Source organism: Mustela nivalis (genome assembly GCF_964662115.1).
Source record: "Mustela nivalis genome assembly, chromosome: 17".
Classification (NCBI taxonomy): domain Eukaryota; kingdom Metazoa; phylum Chordata; class Mammalia; order Carnivora; family Mustelidae; genus Mustela; species Mustela nivalis.
Window position 1 is genome coordinate 42564933 of NC_139036.1, and position 23483 is coordinate 42588415.

The window sequence follows — 23483 nt, forward strand, 5'->3', positions numbered from 1 at the left end:
GGGTGAGCCAGGAGACCCTGATATAGGTCGGGGGCCCTGGTGTGGACTCCAGGGCAGTGGCTGGGCTTCAGATAGGACCACCCAGATTTCTGCCTGTCTCCCTTTGTCCACTTCTCTCTCTCTCTCCCTCTCTGCTGAAATAATGACTCCCTCGTCAGTAGTCTCCCCCCACCCCGCCCCCCACAACCCTCCTTAGTAGTCGAAGGTATGATTTGATACAAGGAACCTCTGGCACGGTCTCCTCAAATGGGCATCTGGCCCAAGCGTAGACCCCTCCCTCCTTCAGGGTGCCTCTCCAGTCTTCCGACCAGCCCTGCCCTCCACCCACACCCCCACCTTTGTTCCCAGCCACAGTGGGGGGCTCCCCTGCTCAGCTCTGGACCTTGGAAAAGGTACCAAGGGTCAAATGGCTACCAGAATCTCTCCACAGACAACTTTTGGGGGCCAAAAACAGCAGGAAAAGGATGGGGCGGGGAGAGGAGAGAGCCACCCTTGTCCGAGCCCCCACCCCACGCTCTGGCACCCCCAGCACTCACCCAAGAGCATTCTCTGCCTTTGGAGGCACCGCTGAGCGCCGTCTGAGGAGCAAATGAAACCAGCCAGAGAGTGACAGAGGGAAGGGGTGGGGATGGAGGGACAGGAGGGGAGGGCGGAGGGAGGGACTCCTGCTCCTGCTGGAAAGCAGCGGTTGCAGGGTCCTTTCTCCCCCCTGCCTGGAAGCAGCTGCCTGTTCCCTAGTTTCCCCCATCCCAGCCAGGGTGGAAAACACAGAGCACTTCTGGCCCCAAGGGTGGAGAATGGGGCAACTGTGGGGACTGGGGACAGGGGGCGGCCTCCATCCCCGTCCTCCAGAGAATCCCTCTCTAGTGCCTCTTGTACTTAAGTGCAGAGTTGACCTTGCCTATAGAGACTTCCAGAAAGGACGTGCTGCCAGCCCCTTCCCAGCCCGCCAGAAAGATCTTGCTGAACTTTGCAGCTCTGCCGTGGGGCTTACTGTTGCAGGAGCCCCCATTCTCCTGTCCAGCCTTACTCATCCTCTGGCCCACCATCCCCTTACATTTTACCTCCTTTGCTGAAGGGGAAACTGAGGCCCAGGGAGGTGTGACCACTCCACCCCAGAGCACTGGCCATGTGGTGTGGGAAGGGAGCCCCAGGCAACTTGCCCTTCTTAGTCCGGAGCCTGGACTGTTGGATCTACCACCTGGGCAATGCCAGGTGGGGTGGGGGTGTTCATCTGGTCAGCTAGAACTCCTGACCCCGCCTCCCTGCTCCAGACCCTTCCCTACCCCCAGGCTCAGCTCTCCCCCCCCCCATTTGCTCCTTCCTCCCCCTCCTCTTCCAGACTAAGGCCAGCTCTCTACTCACCTGAGCACCTGGGAGCTGGGGGGGTGGGGAGGAGGGGGTGGAATGGGGGAGAGGACAGGCCAACCCACAGCTGGATCCAGTCTGGCATTCCAAGCCCAGGCCCAGCGCTAACCCCCACCCCCTCAGCATCCTGTCTCCACCAGACAATAACCTGTAATCTCTGGAGAAGCCAGTACAGCCGGCAAAGGGTCTGGGGAGGGGTTGGCAGCAGCAGCTCCTGAAAACAGGTTTGTTAGGAAGAGGCTCTGGGGGAAGGAGCTGTTCCTTTGGGGAGAGGAAGGAAACTCAAGCCCAGGGCTAATTAACCCACCCAGACACAGACGGAATCTTTGTCTTCTTGAGGGCAGGGATCTAAGCTAAGCCCCCTAATTCTCCACCCAGACAACCTTGCATTTCCTGGTGGTCTCAGGTAGGGGGGGAGTGTCTGATGGTCAGGTTCACACCTGGGGGAGGGGGAGGTGACGGTTGTCTAGGGAGAGTGAGGGGCACTTCTATCACCTTCCACTTAAGGAGAACAGCAGCAGGAGACTCTGGTTAGACTACAAGAAGAACTTACCGGTGGCCTTGGGCTGAGTCTCCAAAACATGCACCCTAAGGCCTCAGGATGGATTGGGGGGCACTGACGAGGAATCAGCAGCCCAGGGAGATACAGAAGCGATGGGGGGACAGGCTGGAGGGTTTCCAGGACTTCCTGATGGGACTGAAATTAATCCATCTGCGGGGAATGGGGGGGTGAGGAGCTCATCAAGCCGGTGACTCAGGCGTGACCTGAGCTCAAGGTCTTTGATCTCTGGGGCTCAGAATGCAGCAAGAGGCTTGTGTCTCAAAGACTCAGAGAGGAGATGGAGAGTCTGATTAGAACAGGAGCTAGGGGAGGTCTGAGGATACAGGGCAGGCAACAGCCTCCACCCACCACTCAGACCGCTGGCCACCCCCAAAGCCGTGGAGTCTTTGTCCCGAAATCCATTATCATCTGAGTTCATCTCTGTTCCACCTTAGTGTCTACTCTGCACTCCCCACCCAAGGCCCCCCTGGCCTGTTCAGAACTTAAGTCATTTCCAAAATCCCCTTCTCTCTTCTCTCTGCTCCGGTGTCATGTTGCACTGGTGATGGTAGATGTGGGGGGCGGGAGGGGATGGTGGTGGTGGTGGTGAATTGTATGGCTGGGTCAGTCCTGCCAAGAGAAGGGAGGGACTGGCTTTGGGAGACATCCCTCCCCTCCCCAGCCAGGTGAGGCCCAGAGGGGGAATGGCTGGCATCTCCCCATTCTTCAGTGGAGGTACCAAGGCACAAGGCAGAGGAGAGGCCATGGGTTCTGAGCGCTGTGACATCATCTGGGAGCCAGCCTGCCTTCTCTGGCCATCCCTTCTCCACATTCCTAAAACATCCAGGTCCAGAATCTCATCGTATAGGCTGCTCTCCTCAGCAGCAGCAGGACTAGGGTGGGCGAGTCGGACTCACTGGGATCTGAACCCGCTTTGTGGCTTTAGGTGTGTTGCTTACACTCTCTGAGCTCCAGCATCCCAGTGTAAAGTGAGAAGTGAGCGCCACCGTCTCCTGGCATGGCTGGGTGATGGGGGAATGCCTTGCCTCCCAAACAGTTTGGGTCCTAAGCAGATGCCTCCAGATCCCACCCCCCCACCCCCCCGTGCCCTCTGCAGGCCCAGCATTCGCAGTAGAGGCTGAGGCTAAGAGAGACGAGCCAGCAAACCTTTTTGCAGATGTTCAAGAACAACCTAAAATTGTTTGTGTGCTTGTGCGTGCATGGTGGTCAGCGGGGTCACTGAGTTCAACCTTATGGGGCGGAGGAGCCCGGTGCTCACATAGCCCACCCTGTGGGAGGAAGGGCAAGGGGAGGCAGGGGAAGATCGCTCAAGACACATTCCTGCAGGAGGGAAGGGCCTGCTGCATAGGAGACAGATGGGGTGGAGGGTGGGTGGGGGAAGTTGGGGCAGCATGTTGGGGGGAGGTGTTAGGGGAAGTCTGGGGTACCTGCCATTTCCCCATCCTGTACCCCCTCCCAAGTGTTCCAGGCTCATTTAGGTGTGGCTGAGCAAGGAAGCCTCTGACCTAAGCACTGGCAAGGAGGCTCAGAGAAAGAAGAGTCTCCGCCCCCCCCCTCCCGCGGGTAGCCTACGGGACATGAGGAGGAGAGGGTCCCCGCCTCCCTGCCTGTGATGGCCTGTCACCCTGCAAGCTGCCAGCCTCACAGACCCCTAATCAGAGTGACAGCTTCAGGAGGCCTCCCAGTGCAGCCTTCCCACCCCCACACCTTCAGTACCCTTCCAGCGAATGAGTGGTCCCTCTGGCTGCCACCCAGCTGAGACCTCACGTGTCTAGCTGCAGAGCCATGTGTTAAAGGCTCCTTAAACTTTGCCTCCAGCCTCTTGAAGGTTTTTGTGTGACTATTCCGTTCAGAGGCTGAGGCTACCCCCAGTCAGCTACATCCTCAGGGCCCTCTGCTCTGGCCCAGTCCCCACCAAGGGCTAGGAGAGGCCTTCGGCATGGCTGAAGGCCCCTCGCCCCCAGTCCTCACCCCAGGGCAGCTGCTGGGGCTGCCTCACCCACCCCCAGCGCTCAGAGAGCCAAGGAGACAGGAGAAATCCATGGGAGTGTGTGGAGTGGCCTGGAGTAGGCTCAGAAATAATGAGGCCAACGGACAACAGGTTCTTAGCTGGGGCCCCCAAATTCCCGAGTTCCCACAAATCTGAGGACCCTTGATCCCTGCCCTAGGGCCAGCTGTCCCCCTCCCATGCTCGCACAGCCCAATGCCCTCCCTCATCAGGGCAGTGAGAAAGGTCTCCCCCACGGCTGCCGCCCCTTCTGAGCTGTGCTTGTGCCCAAGGGCAGGCTCCAGGCACCCCTCCGAGCAAGAATCCTGGCACAGGCCACCACATATGACTGCAGGGACAGCAACTCACTTCCCATTTTGTAATCTGGAGAGGAGGAGCGGGCATCCCGTCTCCTGGTGTCCCCACAAACCTACCCAGAACTCTGGGGATGAGGACTGTGGAAAGAGGGAAGCCCAGAGAAGGGGTTCCCATCCCTGTGGCCCATCTGCCTCTGGTCACAGCTCGTGCTTTAGCCTTTTCTCCTCGCACGCCATCTGCTCTCTCCAGGGGGGCACGGTGGGCAGGAAGGGAAAGAGGGAGGATTGTACCCCAGGGTCTGCCATCCAGAAGTAGGGCTAAAGAGGCTATGCCAGGGCTGGACGGCAGATCCTGGGGCAGACCCAGGCCAGACTCACCTTCCCCACCCCCTACTGCCCTCCAGGCCTGCTTCCCTGTCGGTGCCCCCCTTCTGAGGATGGCACTGCCTGGCACAGCATCGCCTCACCTGGAGTCATCCTGGACACCTCCCTCTCCACATCTCTCTGTCACCAAGTCCTGTTGCTTCTGCTACAGAAAAGACCCCAGAATCTATCTATGTCCTGCTTCTTCTCACGTACCCCCAAGTCTTAACCTTCCCTCTTGCCAGAGACATCTAAAAACTCTAATGACTCCTGCTCAGAGCCCTTCATGGACACCCACCACCTTCAGGACAGAGGCTAAGCCCCCAGTCTGGCTGTGAGGTCCTTCCAGCTGGTTCCCGCTCACCTTTGGCTGTGCCCACCGCTCCCAGAAGGCCACGACAGACCTCAGATCACAGAGCATTGGCTCTGGTTGTTTCTCTGCCTGGAATTCCCTTTCCGTCTCCAAAGTCCAACATCACTTCTCTGAAGTTTCCCCTGACTTCTGTCAATTCCCTTCTGCCTCTGACTTCCCCAAGCACCATCTACCCACCTCTTTGGAACCTGCTATTATCTTGGACAAACTTGTCTGCCTGTGTCTTCAGACCTTTCTTGACAGGCAGGTTTGCCACCTTTGAAAAGTGCGAATTCCTCGGCAAATCCCATATGTTTTCAGTTACATGCAGAATCTAAAAAAGTCAGTCTCAGGGAACCTGGGTGGCTTAGTCCATAAAGTGGCTGCCTTCGGCTCAGGTCATGATCCTGGGCTCCTGGGATCGAGCCCCTGGATTGGGAGACTGCTTCTCCCTCTCCTCCGCCCTGGTACTCTCTCTTGCTATCTCTGGTTCTCTCTCAAATCAATACATAAAATCTTTAAAAAAAAAAAAATCTAAAAAGTCCGTCTCGGAGAAATAGGGATTAGAGTCATGGTGGTCAGGGGCTGGGGGTGGGGGCAATGAGGAGCTGCTGATCAAGGGTATAAGTTCCAAGCTGTCAGCTAAATAAGATCTGGGGATCAAATGCACAGCATGGTGACTGTAATCAACAATGCCATTTTACACACTTACATTGGGAGCTGTGAAATGCTATCGACACTCACATACAATCACAATTATGTGAGGGGATGGAGATGTTGAATAACCTTATTGTGGTAATCATTTTGTATTACACAGGTGTATCAAGTCATTACAATGTACACCTTAAATTGACATACATATCAATAATATCTCAATAAAGCTGGAAAAAAGTAAAAATACGAATCCTCCAAACAGCAGGGTGCCTAGTTGATTTCTACAAATAGCTAAAGAATGAATGAGTGACTTTTGAACACAGACACACACACAGACACACACAAACACACTCCAGAAATATCCATATAGTCAGATACACTCTTACTCAGAGTCACATCCTCAGTGTCCAGCCCCACGCATTCAGGTAGAGGAGCTGGTACCAGCCCTCAGGCCATCCCCTTCCTTTGGTTATGAGGTGACCTCTGCCTGCAGTGTCCTTTCTTCCCATGCCCCTGTTCCAAAGCTCAGTGTGTCCCCCTTCCTCCAGGAGGCCTTTCCTGGTGTCCCCAGGTATAATCATCCCTTCTCCCTTAGTACCCACACGTGGCACCCACAACACTCTTTGCTCTTTTTGTGGCTGTCTCAGACCAAAAGACAAGACTCCATCTTGGAGTAGGACGGTGAGGAGTCCGATGGGGATTTGTCCCTGGGCCCCAGCACAGCGAGAGAAACGCAGTGGGTGACCCGTGACTATTTGCCAAAACAACAGTATAGCGCTCTGGCAAAGCTCCTGACCCAGGCTGCAAAGTAGGTTTCCAGTGGCTGCTCCCAAGAACCAGGTAGAAGTTCTGGCCCTCCCCACCTCCCACACTGGGCCTGGTTCTGAACTTGTTTCCCCTGCCAGCCAAGCAGCCTGCCTCTCCTCGTTTCCCCCATGGCCCCCACGTGCCTGTCAGCTCAAATCACCCTCATGAATGCATTCACCCATTTCCCCCAGAAATCTGTCTTGTAGCCAGCAGCCCCTTCAGCTCACAGCCAAACCTCTGCAAAGTCACCCCAGCCAGGGAGAGGCAGAAATCCTGGCCAGGAGTCCAGCTGCCAAAGGAGGAGTGGCTTCCCCTGTCCGTCCCTCAGCTGGAGGGCTGTGCACCTTGCTGACCCCAAACTTCAGAGACTAGAGCAGAGGTCCAGGCTATCCCTTGTCAGAAAGGCTAACCCTGCTGGGCTCCAGACTGGAGAAATGCTGCTTAGGGATCCTGACCCCCCAGAGACCTCACAAGGAGAGCTTCCACACCCCAAAAAGACCTCAAGAGAAGTCCTCAGTCCTAAAGACCCTCAGATCCTAAGAGACCCCATGGGGGGCTGTCCTGATATATCAGGGGGACTTCTGACCATGAGGACCCATTGAAGGCACCCCAGATGCAACATCCCCGCCACCCCCAAGAGAGCCCACAGCCCCAGAGCCTCTCACAGGGTCCACACGGAGCCTGTGGGAGCATCACCCCTCCGCACTGACCTGGCCCGGTGGGGGTCTTCCCCAAGCTGAGCTGCCTTAGCCGCCGCTGGTGGGCGCGCCCCCCGCAGTGCACTTGGGCCTGGGCTGCTGAGTTCAGCTGGATGTTGCAGACATCACAGAGCGTGTAGGATGGCCGTTTTCTTTCCCGCTTGGGCTTAGGCAGTTCTGGGGGCCGAGGGGGGCACTCCGTAGCTCCAGATACGGGGGGCTCTTTCTCACCCGGGGGAGAGGGGCTCAGTGGCCGCTTCATACCTGAGCAGAGAGAGAGGGAGACAAGTCAACAGGCTGAGTACTGTGAGCACACAGAAGGAGCAAGAGGGGCTCAAGACCCCAAGACAGACATCTGGACAGACCCCTGTGTCCCAGATGAAGCTCCTCAGCTTTTGGACATCCCCAACCCAAGGGTGGCAAAGGGAGCGCGACAGGGTCCGCTTCAAACAAAGCAGCATTAAAACACTGGAAGAATGTCTGCAATGGTCTGGAAGATGGTCACGAATGTCCACACACCGAGAGGCCGACACCTGGGGACTTGGCTCAGAGAGGAAGACTTGGATGTTGGGGAGCAGCCAGGGAGAGGAAGCAGTAAGGTTAGGGGAGTCGTCACAGTGCAGGAAGCCAGGGCCCTATTCTTGGTCTCACAGCAGGCGCTGACAGTCCTGTGACAGGCAGGCATGTGGTGCTTACTGTAGCCGCTAGCCAGAGGGCTGACTGCAGAAACCCTACCTCCCTACACCCAGTGCCCGGCCGGTGACATTCACAAACGTTGACAGTGTGTGAAACCATCCCCACCCCTGGCCCACGTGGCTCCAGATGTCCCTCGCTGTGGGGGCCACCCAGGCCGTGGCAACAGTTGATATTTTCGGTGGTGACCTGGGCCCTGCTGCCCGCGTCTACGGAACACAGCCTTTTCACACACTCACACACACGTGCACACACACACATCCCTTCGAGGCCCCTCAGCTGCCACACACCATCTTTCCGTTCCAATTCACTTCTGTGGAACCTTCTGCCTGACTCCTTGGCTCTCACCTGCTCTCTTCTTGGGTTGCCAACTCTCTTCCTCACACTGAATGGTCTTCCTTTTCACTTCCTGGATCTGTGTGTGTGTGTGTGTGTGTGTGTGTGTGTGTCCTCTCTGCCCGGGCTGCACACGGTAGGGGGGGGGGGGGCTCCCTGAGGGCCTGGCCTGAGCCTCCCTCACCTCCTCTGAGGGGACAGAGAATTCCCAAGCTTAGGGACATGTGACTTCCTCACAGCGCTCAGAAGAAATCCACCCTGAGGGCCCCTTGACTTGGGACCTGTGGCTTCCAGGACTGTGAAGCAATACGTTTCTGTTGTGGAGGCCACCTGGTTGGTGGTACTTTGTTGCTGTGACCCTAGGAAACGGGTGCATGGGAGGTCTGACCTGTGCGCTTTCAGAGGTGCCTGGTGGCTTGAGGGGCAGCGGTCCCCGGGTCCCCAAAGCCCGGTGGAGCGGCAAAGGTGCAGTACCAGCGACAGGCTCCAGGTGGCGCAGCGACCATCTAGCGGGTAGGGAAGCGGGGAAACTCCATACCCCTCCTGGCGGGGAGGAACCCATTTCTCCGCACTCCTGCCGCCCCTTGCCCGAGCCATGCCAACCTCCCAGGCGCTGTGTCGTGGGTGCAGGGCACAGTCCTGCCCACAGAGGGCATCCTGGGAGGTTACTGCCCTCACCTTGTGAGCGATCCCCTCCTGGGCGGCCCAGAGTCCCACCTACTTTCAGCACACTCTCACCTCCACGGGGAGGTCCTCAGAGCTCTGTTCCTGCCTGCACAAGTCTTCCCCTACCCTCCCAGCAGGAGGAAGAAGCCAGAAAAAGTACCGCTTGAAAGCGGGGTGGGAGGGGGTCCTCAGCTTGCCAGTGGGGAAGAAGCTTCAGAGGAATGAGCTTTTCCTGGCCGGGCCTGCCCTGCCAGTGAGGGGTGGGGAGACTTTGAAATCTCGGTGCCATTTATGACAGGCGGGCTGAGGACACGGCCCAAGAGAGCAACAAGTATCTGCCAGGGGGCTGATTAAACCTCTGTGATATACGGCCTCTGGGCTCACTGGGCCTGCCTGGATTCAGTGCTAATTGTGCTCCCTGGCTGGGCTGCCGGCCTGCTGTAACCTGCCTGGCCTGACCCAGCCTTCCCAGCTGTCCCCTGAGGAGCCACGCTCCAGCTATGACTCCCAGCCAGAAACTGGGGAGGGGTGGACACTTTTGAGGGCACACACGCATCTGTCTGACCCCTGCCGTGAGCCTCGGCTGGCCAGCACCCCCTGCCCTCCCTCCCCTAAAGCAGCAGCATGACTCACCCTCACTGGATCCACACGAGGACAGGACCTGTCTCCCATGTTCTCTTTAACAGAAGAGGAAACTGAGTCCCAGAAGAGGGGAGTGGACTTGCTTCAAAGTACGTGGAAAGAGGGGCGCCTAGGTGGCTCAATGGGTTAAGCCTCTGCCTTTGGCTCAGGTCATGATCTCAGGATCTCAGGATCCTGGGATCAAGTCCTGAATAGCACTGGGCTCTGCTCAGCAGGAAGCCTGCTTCCCCTCTCTCTCTCTGCCTGCCTTTCTGCCTACTTGTGATCTCTGTCAAATAAATAAATAAAATCTTTTTTTTTAAGATTTTATTTATTTATTTGTCAGAGCGAGAGCGAGCACATGTAGACAGAGAGGCAGACAGAGACAGAGAGAGAAACAGGCTCCCTGCTGAGCAAAGAGCCGATGTGGGACTCCATCCCAGGACACTGGGATCATGACCTGAGCCGAAGGCAGCTGCCTAACCAACTGAGCCACTCAGGCGTCCCATAAATAAAATCTTTTTAAAAAATTAAAAAGGACGTGGAAAACAGTGAAGAGCTGTTTCTAGAAGCTTCCTTGCCTCCCTCTTTACCCAGCTGATCAGGCCACGTCTTTAGAATTATGACCGCATTTATTTTATTTTATTTTTTTAAAGATTTTAGTTATTTATTTGACAGACAGAGATCACAAGTAGGCAGAGAGGCAGGCGGAGATAGAGGAGGAAGCAGGCTCCCCATGGAGCAGAGAGACGGATGTGGGGCTCGATCCCAGGACCCTGGGATCATGACCTGAGCAGAAGGCAGAGGCTTTAACCCACTGAGCCACCCAGGCGCCCCTACGACTGCATTTATTGAGAGCTTACTACGTGCCAGGTGCTTTGCACATAGGATCTCTTTTAAACATCATAACAACCCCGTGAGGTGGGCACTATTATTAACCTATTATCCCACTTCCTAGATTAGAAAACAGGCATCGAGAAGTTTTATAGCTATATGGGGAACCTACACTTGTCTGATCCTGGAGCCCAAGTTCTTAACCACTGCCCCATTCCTCCTCTCCCTAAAGCCTGCCAACTCCTCTTTTGAACTTCTGGGTGGGGAGGGGGGTTTACAGATTCTGGGAAAGACTCCTGGGGGGTCCGGGGGGGTGCTCAGCCCCTAACAGGCTGGAGTGCTTGGCAGGGAGGGGCCACACCCTGGCAAGAAGGGGCTGGAGCCAGAGAGGCTGGGAGAGAGGGACTTGAAGAAGCGGGGAGAACTGAACCTGAACTGAGTTCTGGAAAAGACCAAGTGAAAGCGCAGAACAGCATGGACGTACCCAGGTGTCTGTCTGTGATTTGCACAGACAAAGCTCTCTTGCTCCCACCTTCCCTAAGAGAAGGCCAAGGCTGCAGCAGGGAGCTGGGGTTGATGGGGGAGGGAGCCACCATGTAAAGGCAGGCTCACACCAGAGCTGGTGGAGGCCAGGGCTGCTGCCTGTCTACCTATTTGTCCGTTCCTAGGGACCTGGAGCAGGTAGGGGATGGAGGGAGCACCCAGGCAGGGCTCTAGGGCTCCACCTCCACCACTTTTGCTGAGTGATGAATGGACTTCGGGGCTTGGGTTTCCGTGGGGCCCTCGGGCACTGCAGTGGAGTGGAGCTCTAGGCCTGCCTGTCCCAAGAGGGCTGGCTGGAAAGGGACCCTGGAAGCCATACAGCACAGAGTGGGGAGCTGCTCCAGCTGTAGCTTGGGGAAGGGGTCCTCAGGAAAGAGCCACTTTTGCCAGAGGGTTAACAGGAGAGGAAGGTTCTAGGTCTGTCCCCAGCCTTTGGCAAGGCATGAAGGGCTCCCTCACTAAATCCTTAATGAGCCCAATTACACTCTGGTATTATCCCCCATGCCTGCCAACCTCTACCCTCCCACCTTCCCCAGCCAGGTCCTAGGCCCTGCCTCTGAGCAGGGAGCCTGGCTGGCTGGCCACCCTGGGGCTAGTCCCTGTCCCTCTGGGCTTCAGTTTTCCCTCTTTAAAGAGAGGGGTGTTGGGCTGGCCTAATCTCTTAGGTCCTTTGCAGGCACCTCCAAGCAGCTGCCTCTGAGGTGGGGCTGCGGAGAAGACCTGGCTGTGTTATTGGTCTGTCTCAGCCACCAGGGAAAGGCGGGGTGGGTTTGGAGAAAGAACTGCCCCTGGTGGGTGCCCTTTGCCCTCTGGGCACTGTGCAAACAGCCTCCATTAACCCTCACAACAACCCTGTGAGGCATTACAAGTGAGGAAACTGAGGCTCAGAGTCGAAAGGAGAGGCAGGTGAGTGGGGCCAGTCCTCTCTCATCCTGTGACACAGGGGGAGGGGTTGCACAACCTGGGAGTTCCTGTCCCACTCACTCAAAGGATCCCCAGCCCCCTCCTCACCAACCCTGCCGAAGAAAGAAGTGTCTGGAAGAAGAGAGGTCTTGTTTGTTCCTGTTCTAGCAGAGCGTGGACCCTCCGGGGTCCAGCTGCCCACTCAGTGCCCCTGAGGGGCCACCACTGAGCCTACTGGGCTCTCCTGTCACCTCCCCTCTCTCAAGGCTGACAGCTTTCTAGGGTGAGGAAGGGGGAAATTAGCCACTTCAGTGCTTGGCCACCACAGGGTGGCATCTACCCCCGCCATCCTGTAGGCTCAGAGAGCTGGAATCACAGCCAGGTCACACCTAAGCCTCCCCACTAGAGGAGTCTAGGATGGCCATGCCAACCCCCAGCCCACACCTCCCCACTTTGCCAAGGGACCAGCAGCTCCAGGTGCCAGGGCCCGGGGGGTGGGGGGGTTTCCCCTGGGCAAACCAAAGCAGGCATGTCTGTCTTCCTGTCCAAAGTGGTGACAGAGGCAGCCCATCACCTTCCCCGGGAGATGCGGGGTGCCGGGGATTTCAGGAGTAAACTGGCTAAGAAGTGCTGAAAGCCAACACTTGCTCCAAGAAAGGGAGAGAGAGGGCATGGGAGGTGAGAGAGAGCCATGGCCCGGAGATGAGGTCACCCCCCCCCCACCTCCCCACCTCCCCTCCCCCAGTCTGCTCTGTCCTCATCCCTATAGGCTGGGTGTCCCAGAGGACCTCCCGCCATCCTGACACCCCCACAGGTGGGGGCTGCCTCTCCTAGGCAGTGGTACTCCCTCAAAAGAACCTCACGCCACCCTCAGGAAGGAAGTCCTTCTTGCTATCTAACCTGCAACTCTCCTTACAGGGACCACAGTGACCACACAGAGAAGCTACCTCGAAGATGGTGAGGGGGACAGGCAGTTAGGAAGGTAGTATTAGCCTCAGCACCCCGTTTTCTAGCCTCTGGTGCCGGGCCAGGCCTGGGAAACCTGACTGCTGTGCAGGGCAGCCCCTTACCTCCAGCCCTCTTAGCATCAGGGCCCAGGATCTTGTCCCCAGGCTCCCAGATCCACAGCTTGCTCGCCCGGCCCAGCTCTCCACAGGCTGAGCGGAAGCTCCCTCAAGCCCCATTCCCTGCCCAAGAGGGCTCCACGACCAACACTTCCAAGCTAGGGCCAGGGTGTCCAGCCAGGAAGCCAGAGGGAGGAGGGCTGAGAGTCCCAGACTGTTCGAGAGTTGTGGGTAGAAGGCAGGCCAGATGGGCCCCACCTGTGCCCTCTGCGGAAGATGAGGCTACAGGCTTGAAGGGGGAAGTGTAGACAGCAAATGGAGGGGGCTGGCGAGTGTGCTTTTTGCACCCCCAAAGAGACAACAGGAGATCTCCCCTCCTCCTTCTGTTCTACTTAATCCCAGGGGCTGATCTAGGTGGACTGATTCTGGGGTTCTCTAAACTCCTTAAGAAAAGAAGCCGAGTTATTTGTCGAGCCCTCTGTCTCCAGATAATGGTCCCCTCCTGAGGGTGGGAGCCCCACCTTCTCTGCCCTGTAGTTTCCAGCCTCTCTCCCCCTAGGGGACCTGGAAAGTTCTTCTTGCCATCATTCTCATCTCCTCTCCCAACCTCGGCGTTTGGCTAAATTGCGGTTCTTGCCTGCCCGCCACCCCCCACCGCACAAGGTGGGGCGGGGTCCTTGCGGCTGCCCGCAGCCCTTCAGAGCCACCCCCAGCTGGCGCACGCGCGGCCCCCTCAAGCGCTCAGCCCCAGCGGAGCTCTGTCCGGGATGGGGAGCCGGGAGTGCGGTCCCGCGGCCGGCGCCCGCGCCTACCTGAAGGGCGCTCCCGACCCGATCTGGGCTGCATCCCGCTCCCCACGGCCCCCGGGGCGATCCGGATTCCTGGCTCCTGGAGGTGCGCTGCGGTTGAGTTCCGGCCTGCGAGTCCCGGGGCAGCCGCAGGGCTACTGAGCCCGCCCCCGGCCGGCCGGCTCCCAGCAGGTGCCGGTAGCCCAGTAGCCGCGCCGCTGGGAAAGGAGCACAGGGGAGCCCTGGAAGGGAGCTGCACGGCGGGGATCCCTGGGAAGACAGGCGAGGGGAGACCCAGGAGTGCTCCCTGCAGAAGGGCTGGGCCCAGTGGTGAGTATTCCTACCCCTGGCTGGCAAGGCATGAATGCCCCTTGGCGTCTGGGGGGCCATAGAGCTCAGGGAAGGGAGTCCCAAAGGGGTCACTTCCCAGGGCTCTTTTGTGATCTCCCCACCTCCGGCAAATTGCCCCTGTTTTGGGGGGCAAGCTGGGAGAAAAGGAAGAAGCTGACGTTCAGGGAGCACCTACTGGGTGCCAGGAGGGATGACATTCAATCCCCATGAGGACTCTGCCTGAACTCGTTTGATCCCCATTTTACAGACCAGGAAACTGAAAGATTGTAACTGGCCCAAGTCACACAGGAAACGAGCACCAAGTGGGAGAACTCCAGACTGCTCCTAGGATCCCTTTCCAGCGGGGGAAACGTCACCGGTGTGTGCGGCTGGGAGAAATCTTTCCTGATTTCTCCCAGGGCATCCGTACATGGTGTCCGGCCCCGAGTGGCGGAACAACGCAGGGGCATTAAGCCAAGCCGGGGTGGGCAGTAGGCAGGGGCTGGAGGCGCGACCCTCTGAGAGCGCTCTGCTATCTTTCTGTTAATGGAGAGGCAGTAGCAGGGGTAAGAAAGCGAATCTCAAAGAAAGGGGGGTGGGTAGAAATGGCTCTTGTATGGGACTCACTCCCTATTGTGTTCAAGGCTGGCCTCCTGTTTACCAGGCCCCGTAATGGGGAAGTCCCAGCACGAGGAGCCCTGCCCAAGCCTCACCCAGGGGCAGGGCCCCTGGCTGCCACTCAGTTTCACAGAACTTCTTTCTGGTCCTCACAGCCACCAGCTCACTCCTGTCTTGAGGCCTTTGCCCCTTCTGTTCCCTCAACCTGAAACCCTGAAACTGCTCCCCTGACCTTCACAGGCTCATTCCCTTGTAGCTCAGGCCTTGGTTCCAATGTCCCCTCCCCGGGCCCCACTGTCCCAGCCCTATTGTTCTTTGTTCTAGCCCTGGGCTACTTTCCTCCTGGCGTAGCCCCCAAGATGTCCATCTTCTGCTTGGTTACTTACCTGTCTCCGTTGTGAGGGCATGCCCTTTATTTCCCAGGTGTCCCAAGCACCAGCACAAAGCATGATGATAGCTAACAGATGCTCAATAAACAGTTGTTGAAGGAATGCATGAGTTCCTCCCCTCTCTAAAAAGGCAAATCCATATTACACTGCACACTTCAGCGGGGTGAATTGTATGCTCTGTGAATTACATCTTAATAGAGTAGTTACAATAAAAAAGCCCAGGGTGGGGCACACAGTCTCAGTGCACCTCACCGTCCGGCCTCAAACTTGATCCTGTCACACCTCTGCTGGGCACAGTCCGCATCCTGTGTCTGTCCATGGAGAGTCACAGTTGCTCAGACTTGGAAGGGGTCTTAGAGGTCATCCTGTCCCTTTGGTAACCTGTCCCTGACAAGCTACCCCCTGGCCTCTGCTTGCTTGCAAATGCCCATGAGTTCCCTGCCTTCCAAGACAGAATATTCCATTGTTGGGTGGTTCTTAGTGACAGAAATCTCATCAGTATGCAGGCCTGAAAGCTACTTTCCTATACTGTTCCTCCATGGGTCCTAGATCCACTCCTTGGTCACGCAGAAGAAACACACATCACCTTCCCCAGCCCGCAGAGCATGGCTGGCAGCTTCTTCCTAAGGGGTCTCTTCTCCCAGCTGAAGAGACCGATTTCTCTCAGCTATTCTACCCCTGACATGGCCACCTCCTCCAGGAAGCCTCTCCTGTGTGCTCCCGGGACATTTTGTGTTGGTCCCTAACACTGTACTTTCCACATTGTATTGAAATGTCTTCCCCAAACCCTGCCCCAGCCACCCCTCTGCACTGAGGGCGAGTAGTACTAGGTCTTTATTTACTCCCTTCTGCCCAGGACCTTACGTGGAGACCAACTGAGCCCAACTAAGCAATTAATAAAAATGTGTTTCTGGGGGTTTTATTATCCTAGTCCCACCCCTCTAAACTGATTCAGGCTTCCAATGTCCTCCTTAGAACAGAACAAGGAAGAGAATCATTGCCCCCCCCATCCTCAACCCTGTTTTATATGAGTGCTGTCCACCCCTTAATTTTGTGCACTCTTGAGTTAGCTCTGTACAGAACTGGGGGGCCGGGGGGATTTCATGGGGCTATTGTCCCATGATATGTCGGCGAGCTCAGCCTCCCCCCCTCATCGCCAAGAAAGTGGTTTCTTGAACGGTGAGCTCGGGACCCAGGCTTGGGCTTGCTGGTGCTCCCGTTCTGCCCAGGGCCTGTTGAAATCATTCAGCAGGACCACAGGTGCGATCATAGTGCCACAGCAGAGATGTGGCTTCACCTAGACACCTAGGAAAAACACCCCCCAGAACCCAACCCCGTACACAGACAAAACACCGTCCTTAACTGTGGGCCTTCTGTATCCTGCACTCTTCCCACACCTTGATCCTCCCACAGTCTGGAAAGGTTGGTAGGTATTCTGCTCCGTACTTTGAAAATAAGGAAAGGGAGGCTCTGAGAGGTTAGTTCAACTGCCCGAGGTCACACAGCTAGAAGGGGAGGAGTTGAAACCCATCTGGTTGACTCTAAGCCCTAGGCTCACTTTGCTCCAGGTCCTGATGCCTCTCAAGGCTTTATCTGAAAACACCCCCAAATTAGTTTCCTCTACCAGCAGAGGGAAGAGGAAGGAAACCCGGAAAGCTTCTTCATTATAATGAGACCTGGAGGCGCCCGGTGGTGGTGTTCGCGCTCCCTTGCCCACCTACCACTCCTCGGAGGAGGGCTTCAGGCCTGGGGTTATTACCTTCCCCTCGATCCCTGCCCAAAAATGACCCTTAGTCCAGATAAAGCCACCGAGTCTCTAGTTGGGCACTCAGTCCTCACTATAACCCAGTCTCATCATCCTGTTATCTCCCCTTCCTCTGCCTTGTCTATGAGGAATCCCCAGCCCTAGAACAGTGCCTGGCACTCCATAGGCAACCAATCCATGTTGCTGGATATGAGAAACGAACTGGCTCTCGTTTCGAGGACCAGAAATGGGTTGGGTTTCTTATTCTGGCTGTGTGGGCTGAGACAAGTGACTTTCCCTCTCTGAGCTTCAGTCTCCTTATCTATAAACGGGGCAATGAATCCATAACAACCAAGCCCAGTGTAATGCGAGCCCATCCCAGCAGAGTATTTGATGTCTCAGGCATCCAGTTAGTAATAGGAACATCATTAATGAGGTGTTAGGGTCCCCGCTTGAGAGACCGGGCACTGGGACTCAGAACCGGGATGGGACTTACGTAGCTCATGGTACCCGCTTGGAATTGGCCTACACAGGACAGGAGCTTGGTTGTGCCTGCCTTTAAGTTGACCTTCCCAGCCCCCTGGGGCCTTCGCTGAGCGCTCAGTAAATTTAAATTCTACCCCAAAATTATGAGATGGTCATACTAATCATTCATAGTAATAATACCAAGAGCTCCCGTTGAAGCAAAGCCTGTGGCAAAGGGGCTCAGGCAAGGAGCCCTAGACCCCTGCCCAGCCAGCAGCTTCTAGTCTGCTCATGGCCCCAACCGGGGCTGGGGTATGCAGAGCGGTTCTGGGCCCCTGGGTTCCAGGAGGGTAAGAGAAGTCCCAACCTCAGATGGGCCTGTCCCATCCATCACAGCTCCCTTCTGTTCCGTCACCGAAAGGGCAAACTCACTAAAGACTTGAACCAGTCCGCCATGATCCCTCCCCCAACGGGGCCAGCCTTTTGCCTCCTAAAATAGCCCAGAGCCACCATGTGTCCAGGGCGGCTCCCCACTGGTTGCAAATCCCCCTGAAATTAAATCCCCATCCTGCCCCAAGCAGGACGGCACCACCTCCTGTCCTGCTGAGCTCCAGGGCTGGCCAGGCTCCCCCCAGTGGAAACCAGGACAGTCGTCCTTCACGGTGACCGAGACATAAATCCCCAAATAATGAGACAGGCGCTGGGAACACAGAACCAGACACGGTGTTAATTGGTTCACTTCTGGGCAGGCATGATGTGGAGGTCACAGCAGCAGGCCTCGGTTTCCCAGCCAGCAAAATGGGATGGGGGGCAGTGATGACGTCCTGTCCCCCTGGCTGGGTGCATTTGCTGTGCCCTCTGACCAGCCTCCCACCCAGACCCACCAGTAGCTCTTTCTGACCTGGCCAGAACGCTAACTTCTCAGATGTAAAAGGGAAGAGCAGGGTCCACTCATCCAGGTCTCAAGGTAGGGAGGCCCAATTCATCCCTCCTATGATCTAGAACCATCTTCTTCCCACTAAAACCACACCAAAAGGCTCAGTCCACCTCAGCCTGCAGGAGGACAGGGCGGGGAGGCAGGAGGGCCCAGTGGTGCCTCCCTGCTCCTCATGTGAGGCCAATGATGGATTCTTGGACAAGCATGAGGTCCTCAGTTTCTAGTGATCAGGATGAGATTATCACATTAATCTTTTAAAGTCTTTGCTCAAAAAGCAGCAGCAGCAGCTGACACCCTTAACTCCCCTGACTGCCACCGTCAACCTCTCTTGGACCGTGGCCAGATGAGCTCCAGATCCTGGCCACTTGGAGGCTCCACTGCACCGGGCTAGAGGCAGGGGGTTGGACAGAATGACCTCTCCTGGCCTGGGCTGCTTCTGAGTTGTGGTGAGGGGGAGGAGCCAAGGCAGAGGGGTGAGTGTTATCTTGGGGAATGGAGTTTGGAGGGCCTCCAGGGAACCCAAATAAGTTGGGATCAGGCAAACCTGCACTGATCAGATTACAACTCTGCCACTTACTACCCAGAGCCTGGGAACATGCCCCTTTGCTCCACACCTCAGTCTCCTCATCGGTGAAATGGGAATAACCATGACAATAACAGATAAGAACAGCCCCTGACCCAAGGCTGACAGCTGAGATTAACTAAGACAACATACAGACCAACCTTTTCAAGCTAGAAAAAGCCATGACAGTGAAGGATGACGTTGTTAATTACAGAGGGAAGGACTCCAATCAGACTACAGAACGAACTTCCTCCCAGCTGTGCATTGCAAATCAATGGGGCAAGAAGAGAGGCCAAGGCACACAGGCCTGGGTGGGATGCCAAAAACATCACGCATGATCCCCCCCGACCCCACCCCATCCAGGGAGCCCATCCCCATGTCCAGACCAAACCCTTCCCTTCCTGGCCATCATCTTGCCTCCAGGGCTGCCAGCCTGTCCGCCCTCTTTCCCAGTCCGAGGCTGTATCCAACTCGTGTTTGTTGCCAACGCAAAGGAAATTATTTCAGTTCCCTCACCCGGCTTGGCAAAGCTGCCCGGGTAGTATAGGAGAGGCCAGAGCTGGAGAAGAAGCTGGGAACTGGGGTTGCCCACAGCAGGGTGGCTCCCTCCCCCGAATATTGCTTCAATAGCAACAATCAAGAAGGCAGTCGGCCTACTGGGGGGACTACCCCATACCGCCCCTCGGAGGGAAGGGAAAGGCTGAGGGCCTGGGGGTCCTCACCAGGACCTTGGCTACCTTCCCTCTTACTTAAAGACTTGCATTCAGAGCAGGGCCGGGAAAGGCCCTGACTACCAGCCAGGATCAACCCTGCAGAAATTAAGATCTTTGAATTTTCTTGACCCGCCCTTCATTTCCTGATGCTCTTACTTAGTCTGTTCAACAGAATCCTCCCACTCTGGCCCACCCACTGGACCTTGGGGCCCGTCCCCTTCCTCAGTGTGAGAGGCTGGATCCAGAAGGATGGAGGCAGGGATAGGCTAAAAATGACCCTGAGATCCCAAGGTCAGCCTGAGCAGGAAGGAGGAAGATGGCGTGGTGGCCCTGGTCTTACCTTGCTGGCCAGGGAGAAGGGCCGGCCACATCAAGGAGTCCTCCCCTCAAATTGGCTGGTGGGCGGAAGCACGCGGCCCTCACAGGCCATGAAGGAAGCCTTTCAAAGGCAGCCGAGAGGTTCCGAGAACACCCCTAGGAAGGGCTGCGCCAACATGTCCCAGGCTCCACAGGCCCTACATCCGGGCCCCCGGGGCTGCTCAATGGTCTGAGCTGGGAGGCAGTGTGGGGCCTAGGGCAGGAGTCTTCAGACTTTGGGGGAGTGGCTTCACCTCTCTGATCTGTAAAACAGGCCCATGGTATCCACATCATGTGGTTCTTGGGAAAAGTAAGGGATAATGTAGGGAGATGATCCCTTTGTGCCTGGCAGAGTACAGGAACTGTACTCTGGGGCTCAGGAACTCACGGAATAAACATCTGTTGGACACCAGCCACAAGCCAGGCCCTCCATTCTTCGCCCAGGGGATCCTGAGGGGCTAGGGGTGCCTGAGTGGCTCAGTGGGTTGGGGCCTCTGTCTTCGGCTCAGGTCATGATCCCAGGGTCCTGGGATCGAGCCCCGCATCGGGCTCTCTGCTCAGCAGGGAGCCTGCTTCCTCCTCTCTCTCTGCCTGCTTCTCTGCCTACTTGTGATCTCTGTCTGTCAAATAAATATATAAAATCTTAAAAAAAAAAAAAAAAAGTCGTGAGTGGCTGTTATGGAATTTTTTTTTTTTTAAAGATTTTATTTATTTATTTGACAGACAGAGATTACAAGTAAGCAGAGAGAGAGGAGGAAGCAGGCTCCCCGCTGAGCAGAGAACCCGATGCGGGGCTCAATCCCAGGACGCTGGGATCATGACCTGAGCCGAAGGCAGAGGCTTTAACCCACTGAGCCACCCAGGTGCCCCTGTTATGGAATTTTTGATCCAGGGGGATCATGGGTCACGGTCTCTAAGGAGATAACCACACGAGGTCAGGGAGGATGAGTGACCAGGAAAAGCCTCTCTCAGGAGGGGGACAGTTCAACCCAGACCTGGCTGATGTGAGGGACAGGCCTGCCTCAGGGTCCTCAACCTGGAATCAGACAGGGGCAGCTCTGAAAGCTTCTGATCACTGGACCCCTCCCCAGGGGTCCTGACGGGAAGGGGCTGGGGTGCCACCTGGACCTCGGGATCTTAAATTCTGCCCAGGTGATCCTGATGTGAAGGCAAAGGTGAGAACCCCTTGCCCTGCAGTTTTCCCAGGGGTCTGTCCATGTGAGTGGGACCTGGGGAGCTTGTCTAGCATCCTGGGCTGGGCTGCAACCCTTGGGGGTCAGATTTAGGGACGGGGGTGAGATCCAGCATCTGCCTCTCTAACAAGCACCCAGGTGATTTGGAAGAACAGGTAGGTCTAGAAACACATCTAGGGGACAAAGTCTGAGCTCCAAGCTTGGCAATGAAAACCCCTCACTACGAACTCCAGCCATGCCCCCATGGGGACAACCCGCTGCTCTGGGACACACTGACCCCTCTCTGCCCTCAGCCTGGGTAATGCCTCTTTTCCCCCAGTAAGGTCCTGAGTGTACTCCTAGGCTGATCATGGAACCCGAAGGGCCCCACTGTTGTGGGTTTGGGATCTGTTTCCTCGCTGCCCTTGACCCCTTGGCCAGAACCCTTGTGCCATTCTGCCCATGCTTCCTGCCCGGCCAGACCCTAGGCTCTCTCACGTGGCACCCAGCCTGGCACCCTGCAGGGTATGCCTCATCCTAGTTGAAGGAATACATCTACCCCCAGCACAGCTGTCCCCACAGCTCAGCAGGGTTGTGACCTGCTCCGAGGGCTCCTTGCTCCATCCCTCCTCCTAGGTCTCCTCCTCCCATCTCCTCTTGTGGAATCTGACTTCTTTCTCTCCTCTCCTACCCTTAGCCCTGCCCTGCGGGCCAAGCCCTGGGATGGGAGACACTGCACACTTGTGTTCTCCAAGCCTTGGGCGTGTCCGAAGACACCCCTATCCCTGCTGAAGAATCAGGGTCCCCCCCACTTCAGGGGACTGGCATGGTGGCCACCTCTTTCTTTTGGGAAGCAACATGGTATAGCCATAATGCCTGGGTTCAGTCCTACCTCTGCCGCTTTCTAACTGTGTGATCTCGGCCACCTCTGTGCCTCAGTTTCCCCTTCTGTAAAATAAGAATAAACAGTACCTGTCTTAGAGGGTCACCGTGGGGATTAAATGAGCCAATAGTCATTAAGTGTTCAGCAAACAGGCACATGGTAACCACTACGTGTGTCTGTTAAATAATTTTAGAAACACACAATTCTATGAAGGTGATGCTTCGTCCGTCAGTGATGTGGGTCCTGACAACGCAGCAGGTCTGGGAGGCAGGGATTAAGATTCCATTTTACAGGGGCACCTGGGTGGCTCAGTGGGTTGGGCCTCTGCCTTCGGCTCGGGTCGTGGTCCCAGGGTCCTGGGATCGAGCCCCACATCGGGCTCTCTGCTCTGCGGGTAGCCTGCTTCCTCTTCTCTCTCTCTGCCTCTCTGCCTACTTGTGATCTCTGTCAGATAAATAAAGAAAAAATCTTTAAAAAAAAAAAAAAGATTCCATTTTACAGGTGAGGAAACTGAGAACAAGGAGAGGAAGGGACTCCCTGAGCCGACACCCAAACCTCACGTCCGTCTACAGCCCTTGGAGCCTTCTCTCTCCCTGCACCCCCCGCACTCCTCACTCCTCAGGCGCCCGGCCTGGCCCAGGTGGGCTCTGTGCCCGGCACTGACAGAGGACCCTTTGTACCCCTGCCCAGGGTCACACCCTGAGCTCAGAGCCACGGCCAGACAAGCACCCTGTGTCTGGGGCTGTTTCACCGCCAGGCCTGCGGTCGTCCTGGCCTCTCCAGCCACGTGCTCTGGCTGGGCGGACGCGAAGGCTGCCCCCACCCCTGCCGGTCCCCACCCGCCCCCCAGCCTCCGCAGGGTATCCCTGACCCTCCCTCAGCTGCATTCAGCCAGGAGACAGACTGGGAGGCAGCCCCAAGGAAAACACCCCCTTCTTGGTCTCCACCTTGTGCAAATTCCGGGTGGCCAGACTCTAAGGTGTCTGGGGCCCCAGAGGAAGGGACAGGCAGGGCTGAAGGGGTGGGGAATGACGTGGAGGTTATTCTGGTTACCCTTTCTGTCTCCCTAATCTTTCTTCAATCTGTTGGCTTCTCTTTACCACCTGGACTGCATAATGGCCTTCTCACCAGCCTCCCTGCCTCCACTTCTCCATCTTTTACCTTCCCAGTTTATTCTCCACACATCAGAAGGAGCCTTTAAAAAGCGAAATCCGGGGGGGCGCCTGGGTGGCTCAGTGGTTTGGGCTGCTGCCTTCGGCTCGGGTCATGGGATCGAGCCCTGCATCAGGCTCTCTGCTCTGCAGGAAGCCTGCTTCCCTCTTTCTCTCACTCTCTCTCTGCCTGCCTCTCTGCCTACTTGTGATCTCTGTCTGTCAAATAAATAAATAAAATCTTTAAAAAAAAAAAAAAAGGCAAAATCCGGGGCACCTGGGTGGCTCAGTGGGTTAAAGCCTCTGCCTTTGGCTCAGGTCATGATGCCAGGGTCCTGGGTTCGAGCCCCGCATTGGGCTCTCTGCTCAGCAGGAAGCCTGCTTCCCTCTCTCTCTGCCTGCCTCTCTGCCTACTTGTGATCTCTGTCAAATAAATAAATAAAATCTTAAAAAAAAAAAGGGAAATCCGATCATGTCCTTCTCCTGCCCTAAACCTCCAAGGGCTTCTCCCTCACCTTCCCCTCAGAAGAATCCTTATCCTCAGCCTGGAAGATCTGGCCTCTGACCATCTCCTCCAAACCCTCCTCCTCTTCCAACTCGCTCTTC

The 23483-nt window shown here is 56.4% G+C and overlaps 1 protein-coding gene across 9 annotated transcripts in view; it reads right to left on the reverse strand.

The window, feature by feature from the left end:
- ZNF385C (zinc finger protein 385C) overlaps positions 1-23483 on the reverse strand; it is a 51858-nt gene that overhangs the window by 21208 nt on the left and 7167 nt on the right. For all 9 annotated transcript variants that reach the window (XM_082706140.1, XM_082706137.1, XM_082706136.1 and 6 more), the window contains exon 2: positions 7121-7372. In XM_082706140.1, the coding sequence (XP_082562266.1) occupies positions 7121-7370 (250 nt within the window). In that variant the 5' untranslated portion in view covers positions 7371-7372. The remainder of the gene's footprint in view (positions 1-7120; positions 7373-23483) is intronic.